General features: G+C 38.0%; 1 protein-coding gene across 4 annotated transcripts in view; it reads left to right on the plus strand.

The window, feature by feature from the left end:
* The window catches only part of LOC142097223 (uncharacterized), a 73,322-nt gene that overhangs the window by 48,577 nt on the left and 11,642 nt on the right, over window positions 1-13,103 (plus strand). For all 4 annotated transcript variants that reach the window (XM_075178885.1, XM_075178886.1, XM_075178884.1 and 1 more), the window contains exons 9-12: window positions 4,231-4,338; window positions 5,660-5,809; window positions 9,786-9,862; window positions 10,527-10,579. In XM_075178885.1, coding sequence (XP_075034986.1) covers window positions 4,231-4,338; window positions 5,660-5,809; window positions 9,786-9,862; window positions 10,527-10,579 — 388 coding nt within the window. The remainder of the gene's footprint in view (window positions 1-4,230; window positions 4,339-5,659; window positions 5,810-9,785; window positions 9,863-10,526; window positions 10,580-13,103) is intronic.

Below are 13,103 nucleotides of genomic sequence, written 5' to 3' on the forward strand. Positions count from 1 at the left end.
AGGTGCTTCTCAATGGCTCATCAGCAGCTCTTTCAATATTAGATTGCTGTAATTTTATTGCAGCAAATAAGGACACAAAAACAGTTTTAATATAAAAGCTTTTATATACACTATCCTAGGTTTTTCAGGTGAAGTAGAAAGTAAATTTGAGTATTTATAGGCACAAGTGAACACTAACATTTTTAGTATTGGGCGATGTTCAGTGAGTTAAAGTAAAAAAGAAACATAAAGCTACACTTACCAGGTATGATACATTCAACATTATAGATGTTCGATGACCCCCATGTTCTGGTTTTGGTTTTGGATCTGGATTAACTTCGCATTTTCGTTTTGGCAAAACCGCCGCTGCGTGTTTTGGGTTTTGGTTTTGGATCCCTATTTTTTTTTGTTAAAATCATATAATTTTGCTCTTTTTTCCCCTACATTATTATTAACCTCAATAACACTAATTTCAAGTCCTTTGCAGTCAATTGCAATATTATTTTCATACACTTTCAGACAAATACTGCAGCGACTTGGCTAGATGCTAAGCGACAGAGCAACGACACAAACACACATCTAGAAAGCATTTATTCACACAGCAGTGGCAGAAAAGAAAAGAGGTGCAAAATGGAATTGTCCTTGGGCTTTCCCACCCACCCTTATTTAAGATATTGAAAAGGACATGTACAGTTTAACAAAGCAAGTGCTCCAGCGACAAGGCGTGCCACTTTTATGGTTGAAGGGCTTGGTTTGTTAGGGCACCCACAAAACAAGCTAACAAATGGGCTTAAGGCACCTAAGAAAACAGTGCTGTTAATGAACTCTACTGTGGCAAGTCATGTACCAGTGGAAGCAGTTCTTGCCAGTGATAAGAAGAAGGCCATTGTCATGCCTGGGCAGAAGACCAAAAAATCCACCTCTTATGTGTGGAATTATTTTTACCCAAATCCTGACAACAGTTGTCTAGCCATTTGTAGCATTGTAAAGTCACAGTCAGTAGAGGTAGGGACCTTAACCATCTAGGAACCTCATCCATGTTTGAAGCGAGTTCATGGAAAGCTCTTGGGAAAATCAGAAACTTATGCTAAAATAATAAAAACAAGCAGTCCAGTATCAGCTACCTCCCTTCTCTCCGCTAGATCCCAGCAACTGCAATCTACACCAGGCAACACCTTCATCATCAATATCCTCACAAGTGATCGGAGTTAGTCCTGCATCCAAGTTGCTAATGCAAGATGACTCCTACCATATCCAGGACTCCTCAGAAGAATCCTTGAGCGTTAGGCCCACTGCTGCTGCTCCTGCTGCTGGGGGTGGAACTTCAACCCAGAGGCAGACTGAGAAGAAGACTACTAGTAGTTTACAACAATTGACTCTTAAACAATACTTTGCAAAAGGAAGCAAGTATGGCAGCTGTCACCCAGTCACACAGTGGATCACAGGCGCCATGGCTACTATACTAGTATTAGATCTGCGTCCAATATCCACCATTAATGCAGTAGAAATAAGACAGTTAATTGACGTTCTGTGTCCCCGTTACCAAATTCCATCTCAACACTATTTTACTAGACAAGCAATTCCTCACCTGTACCAGGAGGTTGCAAAAAAGAAAATAATTGTGATACAAAATGCTATTCTACCCACTGTATACTTAACCACAGATATGGGAACAAGCGGAACTGAGAAAACCTGTGTGTGTGTGTATGTTAGGGGATTTAGAATGTAAGCTCCAATGGGGCAGGGACTGATGTGAATGAGTTCTCTGTACAGCACTGCGAAATTAGTGGTGCTATATAAATAAATAGATGATGAAAAGCTAAGCAATGTCATTGCAACATGGCTTATCCTTCTTGTTCTCACCTGAGGATATGTGATTTCTGATAATGCCACCAATATTGTTAGAGCATTACAGCGGGGGGAATTCCATCACATTCCCTGTTTTCTCACACAATCTACTTGGTGGTACAGAACTTTTTAAAAAATGACAGTGACATGCAGGAGATGATGTCTGTGTCCCGAAATATTTCGGTTCATTTTCGGCATTCTGCAACAGCATGTAGGAGAATAGAAGAATAGAATTTGAGGGGGGATGTACTTTTAGTCCAGTGAAGTAGTCACCTGTGAAGAGAGTGCAGACACTGTTAGCTTGAGTCAAGTGGTTCCCCTAATTAGACTTTTTGAGAACCAGCTATAGAAATTGAAGGAGGAAATGAAACAAAGCAAATCCGCTAACTATATTGGAATTGTAGATTAAGTACTTTATTCACTTCACCAGAATCCATGAGTTATCAATATCTTGAAATTGTATCACTATATTTTGGCAACTGTGCTTGATCCTAGATCTAAGAGCTTTGTCTTCTCTTTCTTTCCAACTGACCCAGATCTCAAAAGATGCAATGAGCTCCTGGTCAGCAGGCTGACAGCTCAAGTGGTACATGAGACAACAACGTATCCTCCTTCAGTTTCTCTGGCAACTGCTTATAGGAAAAAACTAAGATTTCCCAAGACACCCAGTGGTGATGCAGATGAGTCAGCACAACACTTTGACATTTGGTCTGGTCTAAAAGAATTGCCCAAAAATCGTGACAGCTCTGCCATTAAATGAATTACAAATTCCATGAGAAAGGCCATTACTGGCAATTACATCAAAGTACACAGACTTCTGTGATGGTGGATTCCAGCAGGGATTATTAGTATTGTTTGAAGATGATGTACACACTGATAAGGGTGAATATGATGACAGTGTAGACTGCAGGTGCTGAAATCTAGCTGAGAGAAGGGAGCTAGCTGATGCTGGTATGCTTGGTAATATTTTAGGTAGAATGGCATGTTGGCAATTTTATATTTTTCTACAGTAAACTTTCACCTTTATTAGAGAGGTGTTTTATTCTTTAAAAAGGTATAAGCTTTTTATTTAAATTTTTTCCGCTGACTTAAAACCACTACGGACTTGAACATAGGCTTTAGCGCATAAAGCAAAGGGATTAGTATTATTATGACTGAAACTGGAGAGTGACAAGAACAATATGACTAAAGACTGGAGAGTGACAAGGACACTGCCACCCCTGTATGGCTGTATGAGCTATGGCACAGTAGAATGTCACTGTAGACTTTTAAGAGCACTGACAGCCTTATTATTACAATTTCTGTTTCCGCACTGAACCCTGTCACCTCTCCTATTTCTTTATGAGCTATGGCACTGTAAAATGTGACTAGAGACTTTGAAGAATACTGCCAGCCCTATTAATTCTATTTCAGCAATGACAATTAGCAATGGAGCTCTCCTGTTTGTGCGTGAGCTATATAGCACAGTACAATGTGACTGCAGATGTAGACACAGACTGCCAGCCTTATTATTTCTATTTCAGCAAAGACAATTAGCAATGGAGCAATGGAGCTCTCCTCTTTGTGTGTGAGCTATATAACACAGTACATTATGTGACTGCAGATTTAGAAGACCCAGTCTGCCAGACGTAATCATTCTATTTCAGCAATGACAATTAGCAATTGAGCAATGGAGCTCTCCTGAATGTCACTGGAGACTTTGAAGAACACTGCCAACCCTCCTCTTTCTTTTCTAGCTATGATGCTGCCCAAATGTATTAGAGACTGACAAGAATCGTGCAACCCCTTCTTTATCCCTCTGTGAAATGGCGCAGGATTTCCGTGGAAGGCGGTACTTATATAATCCAAAACTCGCGAGATCCGACGATGTAACAATGACGTTTTGCGTCGTTTTAAATTCAAAGGGCGCGTGAAAGTACCGGGCCGGCTCGGCTCGGTACTCGAATCTGCTAAGTTCGGGTGTGTTCAGTTCCCGGGGAACTGCGCCTGAGCATCTCTATTCACAATATCTGTTGAGGTCCTAGAAGCCTGTAACCATTCTACACTCTGCTCTGTACGCTAATAACTCGCCTGCTTCATACAAGCTGGGCAGGTGTCCCTGACCAACCCCTGTGTACTTCCCATTGTCAGGGGCCCCTGCAGGCATGTACAAATGTGAAGTTAATCTAGGACATGTCCTACCCCAACTGTAAATCTGTTCCCACATTTTAAATTTACCTCTCCCCCCAATGCAACATGGTTTTGCCCAGATGCAAAGTTACTCCTGTTTTATGCTTTACTCTCCTTAATGACTTAGGCCCAGAAACTTTTAGTTTTCAGTCGAGTTATTCTTTCAAATTACTAACAGTATATAAAATTAGGACATTTATTTGTGATCACGAATTATAATTTTTGTCTCTGCAGCTCAATCAAGACCCAGACATCAGTTTGATTTTCTTAGGATTAAACGGAATAAAAAAGTGCAGGAACTGCAACTAGATGATGATTTAAAGAAACTATCAATGACTGAGGGTAAGATAAAACTTTTCGATGATATGGGGTGACACTGATAAGGAAGAGCTATATATATTCTCTTCAGAAATACAATTGTACAATCATTAATGACAGAAATGTTTGACTAGATTTTACTGTACCTAAGGAAGTGTAAATATCACAATTACACATATTCTCACTATTTGTTATACTCTTTTGTGTCTGTATCAGGAGGTCTATTCACAACAGGGGTGTGTAAAATAATTAATGTTAAATTAATTTTGTTAAGACTTTTACAGTTACAAACTCTGCAAATACCTTTTGTGAAATTCTTGTTTAAATGTAATGCTGCAAAACAAAACTGGGTTAATTATTTTATTCACCTTCTAAAAAGAATTAAAGTTTACATTGTTAACACATATTTTCTGAATTTAGTTATATGCCCATCACATTTCAGACACTTCTGTGGGGAGAGGGGGTCAATGCTGAAAAAAACCACTAACAAAGATCACAAATAAATGTATATTAGAGACAGGTTTAACATTAATTCTGTTGGGTCATCAAGTGGTCTTGGAATTATATATTTAGATGGTCAGGGAAGAATGGTCTGCATTGGATCATATCTAACAATATTTCCCCTGGCTTACTGTTAAGAGGTCTGTTTAGTTTGCACTGTTCATAAGCCAATAGGCCATCGGTATTAGGGAAATTTCCAGATCTATAGATATTTATTTACACAACAAATACTGTACAAAGTTATTTAGGTAAAGCACAAGAAACCTTCATATTTGTGCAGAGTAAATAACTGCAGCAGATGACAAACAGAATTATAAATAAAAAAAATAGAAGTGAAAAGATATAGCCCATACTTGCCAACTTTTGACTGGTGCTGTCCGGGAGGGGAGGTGGGTGGTATGGGTGGAGGAGGTGGGGTTTTCCAAATTGAATCATTTGGTCCCCGTCCTCACAATGTAATGTTGCGTATGCATCATTTTACAGCAGGGGACAGGGCCAAAATGACAGGAATCGCTTCATGGCGGCTCTAATCCTGCCCACTTCATTTGGAAGTGGGCAGATGCGGGAGGTTGCCCTACTCTCCCGGGAGTCTGGAAGTCTCCAATATTTTTTAGGTACCACACAGTGTTTGTCCTGCTGCATTAGCGATAGTCATCTTAGTTAATGACAAGTTCAAGAGTAAATGATGGATGGTTGGATGTGGAAATTGAATATAATACCCCTAACACAATTAAATCATGTTGTGCAGCTTGTTGGAACCCTTCCTCCATATCCAAACTGCCTATTGTCATTTACACATACAGGATACACATTTTCATACCATATATTATTTTATTTTATACAGAACAGTGGGACGTTCAGGATTCTGATTATGAGGGTGTGGATGAAGAGGAGGTGACACAAAAGGAAGAAGAGGATGCAGTCCAGGTGGCAGAAACAAAGAAGGTCCAAGATCATAAGATGGGGCAGGAGGAGCCAGTGGAGCTGCAATATGGTATGTAAATATTATATGCTAATATTATATTACCTATAATACAACAGATACATGTCACATGATAAATACTTGACAAGGTATGTATTTCCCAACTATGTATTGCTCAGTATGCATGTATATATGCTCATCTTCAGATATTATTCTACATTTAACATTTTCAATAGCAGAAGCAACTGGGTTGATTTACCCTTCTATTGCTGCGTTTGCTGCCAAGTATACATTACCCAAAAGCTGATTACAGAGAACTTCAAAACAATAGCCATTGTGCTAGATAAGTTATTATACTGTATATCTTGGGGGAATACCTCACTGTGCTTCCCTACAGCTGCCACATTATTTTCTATAACTGAGTAAAACTCCTAAAGTAGGTCTGCAATTTTGAATAAATGAAGAATAAAAACTGTATTCTTTATGTACAGTGAATTTGTCAACTACACACAGTGGAGGCAGCCATTTTGTGCTTGTACTGTACCTCACTGATGTCACTGACTCCTAATAAATGGATAAATTGCACTCATGAATATTGGTTAGCAACACAATATGACTACAGTACATGGTCTGTGACACCTAAGAATATAGCTTTTGTAGCAATTTCATATCCTGTACACATCATTACATTATTATGCAAAAAACCATACAACAGTCTATCCCACACATCAATGCAACTGTTGAGAGTAACTGCTGTACACTCCCATCCTTTTAGGGTTTAACTTTTACAGCAAAAACATACTGTGTGTATACATACTGTATACTGTAAGAACCCTATTAGGTAGGTCACAAACCAAGTCAGTTATAACTTTGTCCTGGGCTCATAAGCTCAGATTTACATTTAGGGCTTAGAAAGTCTAATGTCTTGATAAGCAGTGATGTCATGTAGGTCCTGGAGCAAAGGGCTATAAGATCCGGTCAGTGCAAGGGTGTCCTGCTTCCTTGTGCACCTGACGCGGCTTCCACTATATGATCTCTGCCTGCATACTGAATCAGTTACACGGTGGCTAAGTAGTTAGCACTTCTGCCTCACAGTACTGGGGTCATGAGTTCAATTCCCGACCATGGCCTTATCTGTGAGGAATTTGTATGTTCTCCCTGTGTTTCCGGGTGCTCCGGTTTCCTCCCACACTCCAAAAACATACTAGTAGGTTAATTGGCTGCTATCAAAGTTGACCCTAGTCTCTCTCTCTCTGTGTGTTAGGGAATTTAGACTGTAAGCTCCAATGGGGCAGGGACTGAAGTGAATAAGTTCTCTGTACAGCGCTGCGGAATAAGTGGCGCTATATAAATAAATGATGATGATTTCTCTGTCTTAGAAAATAACTTTTACCAGTTGCATGTAGTGGTGTGTGGGTGTGTGTGTGTGTGTGTGTATATATTTATTTGATATTTGTGGCAAAGCACGGCATTCACTGGAGCCTCAACCATTTCACTGTTTATTAGCAATTGTCATGATGGGTTAAACAGTTTCAGCATTGGTTCCAGCAGACACATCCAGTAAAATCATCACATCACTCCCACAACCCTACGTGTGGCTGCACAGCAGTTCCCTCACTACTAGCCGGCCACTACCTGGCATCAGTGGTCTTGCCCACAAATACCAACACTGTTTTTATCCTCCACCCAAGCACTGCAAACCAATTACACCCATGTGGAACACCTGTGTGTGAATGTGCCTAAAGTGAATCCCAGGGGAAATGGGTTTTTACCTATTTTCTTGTAGGGGAAGTGTGACAAATATGCCTCTTTGCCATTATATATATGTATATGTATGTGTGTGTGTGTATATATATATATATATATATATATATATATATATATATATATATATATATATATATATACTGTGCAAAAGTTGTAGGCAGGTGTGGAAAACATGCTGCAAAATTTGAATACTTTCAAAAATAGAAGTGCTATTAGTTTATTTTTATCAATGAACAAATGCACAATGAGTAAACTTAGCAAAATGAATTAATTTAGAGAACTCTAAATCAAATCAATATTTGGTGTGATCACCCTTTGCCTTCAAAGCAGCAGCAATTCTTCTAGGTACACCTGCACCATGTTTTTGAAGGAGCTCGGTAATGAGGTGGTTCCAAACATCTTGGAGAACTAACCACAGATCTTCTGTGGATGTAGACTCTTTATGTAATCCCAGATGGATTTGATGTTGAGATAAGGGCTCTGTGGGGGTTATATCATCATTTCCAGGACTCCTTGTTCTTCTTTAAGATGAAGATAGTTCTTAATGACATTGGCCGATTACCCTCCCCCCATATCCGCCACTGTATACGTATAAAGTTTTAGGCTGTATGAAACTCATGATAGTTGCAGTTCTGAAGGCACACATGCATAGTGCACTACCTGCTATTATAAATCACTACTGCGTGTCTGGCCAGGAATACTAGCTCATGATACCTTGGTTTTTCTTTGAAGCCCATGACTTAGCACCTAATTATGTTGTGCCAAGAGGATAGGTAAAGGAGGTCATAATAATGGGTCAATTCAGAATCATATCTTCATTATAGTGTAACTATTTACAAACTCCTCAAACTCCACAACTGTAGATATTGCTTTCTTGGCATTGATGTGAGCATTCTATTGACTTAAAAACCCCTCTGCATAGGATGCTCCCTGACCCATAATTTCATGTATGTGGGAAGGCTTATAAGTGGCTCCTATTGTGGTCTAAGCTATGTGTTACCAGTAAGAAGACTCTAACAAGCGTGGTCTATTTTCCCTATTTGGAGTCCTGGAAGTCACAATTATACAAGAGATTTTACTTTTTGTTTGTATGATCATATGTTTGTATTTGCTTATTAGGCTCACTAATTGCTGTATTGCTAAAATATGTAATCGATTGCAGGATATTGACGTACTGAGGGAAAAATAATGTGCAGTGCAGGTTTCTGTTGCCATCTAAAGGGAACGTTATGAAAGGAAACTGGAAGTATATTGAATGCTTATAATAATAATAATAATAATAATAATAATAATAATAATACAGATTTCTCCCATGCTGCCCCCCTCCACTATTATGATCTCCCTCATTCTATCAGACTTTCCTCTAGTCTGTGCAGCTTCAAACAGGCACTTGAAAAACTCACCTGTTCATAAAAGTCTACCAGCCATCTACTTAACCATCTCTGTATGCTTGGTTATCTCACCCTCTCTCAACCTACGTCCCTCATATTCGTTTATCTTGTCCTACATCACCTTTACCGACTCCCCCTTGTGCCTGCTGTCTGTTTGCCCTCTCTTTAGGTTGTAAGCTCTTATGATCAGGGCCCTCTTCCCTCCTGTCTCACTACCTTTTACTTCTACTCCAGCTACACTGCCCACCTCCAGCTTGGGCTTTCTGCCCTTTACTCCACTGCTGCTAATCTTTGCACCTCTTTTAGTAGCTCCTAACCTACTAGCTGCACTCACACTTTTGGGCACAGGTTCTAAGCTTGTGCCAAATATACCCTGCCCCCATTCCCTTCCAGCCTTCCTTTAGCTGGATAGTATTACCTGTGCTCGGAGCTTTAGGAGTTATAGTGCTATTCGTCTATTGTTCTGTACTGTTATACATTGTATGGTCTTATTGTTTGTAATCTGTAGAGTGCTGCGGACATCTTGTGGTGCCATATAAATCAATAATGATAATAATAAACATGATAATAATAATGCTAATAATGGAAATAAATGAAGCATGGTATGAATGAACATTTTTTTATTTTCAAATGTTCAAAAGGAGGGAATGTGAAGGGCCTGTGATGTAGCATTGTAACATGTAGCTCTCATATTTGTCAATAGATGTGTCTTACATGGGGTTTTAAAATAAGTGTTTTCGCATTGAGAAACTTCATATCTCGCCCATTCCCTTTCTCTTGCACACAGTCCACAAGTAGTGTCGGCAACTCACAATTTGCTGGTTATATTGTGAAGGACAACACACTGGTATATTTTATATTTTGTATTTACCTGAAATTTTCATTTACAGAGAGAAGCAAAACAATGTTTTCATCACCACCAGTTTGTTCTGAGCCAGAAGGAGTGGATTGTAAGCTCTGTGGGAAGGTAAAATATTGACTACTATTGGTTACTATTAAATAAAAATTTTTACTTGAAAATATAAAATACAGATTGCTGATCTGGTATTACGTTTACACAATTGTGTGTAAAAAAAGAAGTTACTGTTGTGAAAAATATAAATAAAAATCAAAACTACATCAGTCATTTGCACTGGTCTGAAGGTAATATGGAAAAAATTGTAAAATTAGTGCCCCCGTTTATAGTAATTAAAATATTAGTGCCCCTGATTCTATTAATAAAAGAGTAGCACCCCTACTCCAAAAAATAAAGAGTGGTCCCACTCCTATTCCCCACCCATGGGTACCAGGAAGGGCCCAGTACTACTCAGCATTGGGCTGTTCCGCTCTAGGGTTGGGGTACATTGGCCTGGAAGCTAATGTTTGGTAAAGCTAAAATGTTTTCCATCCACACGTGGTATGTGGTTTGAGGTTTCAGCTTATACGATAGTAAATCTTGTGGTTTTGGACTGAAACCCCAATAAGGTGTGTGGTGATTTTAAAACTGCACACAAAACCAAATAATATTGAATTTATTCTTATTTATTTTTAAGTGTCTTTACAGATTGTTTTAGTCTATAAAAGATTTGTATAGTACTAGTATTATTGTAGTGTTCAATTATTGTTACATATTGTTTCTCTGTTTGTGTTAGGTAAAAGATTCATCTTATGTAATTACCCCCAGTATAACTGGGAGCACATACAGGTAAGTCCAGTATATCATTACCACCTCCCAGGTAGCATTTTATTTACAAATATGTGAGCTGTTTGACATGACTTCAGAGGGGAAACTTCTTTCCTATCCCTGCATAAAGACCTCTCACTGTATGACACATTATCATACGTGTTAATACTTATAGCCTTATTTATGGATTAACATTTATTTACATAGCACCAGCACACTCAGCAGTGCTTTACAACTGGGAACAAACACAGTAATAAAACATAACTGGGTATTAACTCATAGGTAAGAGGGCGCTTCTCGCAAATGTACAATCTACAGGCAAAAAGGAGTTTCATGCATGAGGGTAAGCGCCAGACAGATTGCAGATTACAATGGGAGAAGTTTTACTTGGGGCTATGTGATGTAGGCGCACAACAATGTTGGTTTGGTGGAAAGTAGGTTGTTTGGATATAGAGGAATAGGAGGAATATGTGTTTGAATGAACTGTGTAGAGGTAGTACCCAAGTAGAATTGAATAGAAGGGTGGTAATAAAATAGAATAGAATAGAGGAGAGTTAAATAGGTAGAAGAGGCTAGTGAGGTTAAAAGTGTAGTTCGGGATTTTGATAGCTTACCTAAAAAAGTCATTTTTCAGGGAACACTTGATGGTTTACAAAATGTTAGAGTTGGGAGATATTTTGAAACAAGCGAAGAAATGTACATTGGTGCAGTGTTGTTTATGGCCTTGTATGTTAGTAGAAGTAGTATGAAACACAAGCAAACAATGTAAGGTTAAATGTAGCCTTATATATTCTGTTTTACTAGGAAGATGTCCAATTCTTTAATCAATCTTTTGAATTTCTCGAGAGTCTGTCAGCCTTGGTTCTTGTGGGAAAGGATTGCACAGCTCCACTGCTCTTACTGTAAAGAACCCTTTTCAAAGCTGGGATGTATCCGATCCGATCTTTGAATGTAGTTTTAAATCAGACAGATTTCTGATTTGGTTTTAAAAAAAGAAAAATCAGAGTGTGTGTATGCGCGTGCTTGCGTGAGTGTGTGTGTGTATGCGTGTGTTTGCATGCGTGTGTGCATGCTTACGTGTGTTAAAACATTCATTATGTTTGTTTTGCCTGTAACAATATAAACCGGCTTTTTTCCAGACTTATACAATCCACATTTGAAATACTAATCATACTGTGATCTTAAACAAACCTAATTATGTGTGGACTTACATTAGCCAAAAGGTGTAGAATAAAGTCCTAATAATCTCATCATTTCTAAAATACGAGTTTTATATCTACCATTGATCAAATGTAGATTAGCCACCTGGTTCAGTGATTAGGGTTACAAACTCAGATTTATACTCTTATTAATGCAGTTCACTAAGAACTTCCTCTGCAGAGTCCACATACACAGCATTTTACAAATGCTATCAAGATCTCTCATTATTATGCCTGCAAAAGGCTTTAGTATGTATAGTGCAATATTAGTTGTGTATATACAATGTACTGGTATAACTAGTGGTTATATACCGTATTCAGCTATATATTATATACACAGAACAGGGAACCTTACCCTCATAGCCAATAATCAATTTAGATCATTGTATAGATTCAGTAGTGTATTATTGGGCTCCAATATTCCAGCTAACAATTCATATATAATCTATATATGTGTTCACTTTGTATTTTACATAGTTTGCACCAATGCAATTCACTCATTCTGGTTATATAGAGCCAGTTCACGTCTCATGTGGTATTAAAGCAGATAATATCCCTGCGATATATAAACAATAATCAGGCACTAAAATATGATCACAATACTCAATTGCACTCCTATATATCCCCAATGCAGCTGTAAAGGGAAAGTGTCAATCCCACATAAAGAGAAAAGCAAACAACTAAGCGAACAGCGCAAACAGGAATTCTAGGTAGTGTCTCAATATCAATGAAAATTACTAGGAATTAGGTAGGGTGTAAGTATAACAAATACTCTAATATTAGGAAAAACTGAGGTAATTGCTGCTTTCTAGCAATATTTATTACATATAAACTGTACACATAATTAGTATTAAACAAAATACAATATATACTATAATTGATACAATTCAATAGTACAAATAATGTCAAGTTTATGAATATTCGCGGCTAATAAATTGCGCCAAATGTATTGTACCCATCTGATTATTATTTTATAACAAAAAAATACAATTTTTTATATATAAGCATAAAAAATATACAATGACCAGCAGAAACAAGAACTTGAGTCTTTCAAATAATACTTAAATGTGCTTAGGTCATAAATAGAGCTTAGATCACAAAGATTGGCTGTCCATACTCTTAAAAAGCCCAAATCTTATTGCCAGCTTAATGTAGCATATTTAATCCTATCTCTTGGTAAGTACTATGATGCTCTTATTGATAATAACTTGCCTTTATATAGTAGAATCCGGATCCTTACGTTTATTGCATGTGTAGATAATATCTCTAATAACACAGAAATAGACAGTGTCTCCAAAGTTATTAAAGCCGCATAGACGCAGTCAACAAACCGATATAAAGTCTCT

Source organism: Mixophyes fleayi, chromosome 7 (assembly GCF_038048845.1).
Source record: "Mixophyes fleayi isolate aMixFle1 chromosome 7, aMixFle1.hap1, whole genome shotgun sequence".
Lineage (NCBI taxonomy): Eukaryota > Metazoa > Chordata > Amphibia > Anura > Limnodynastidae > Mixophyes > Mixophyes fleayi.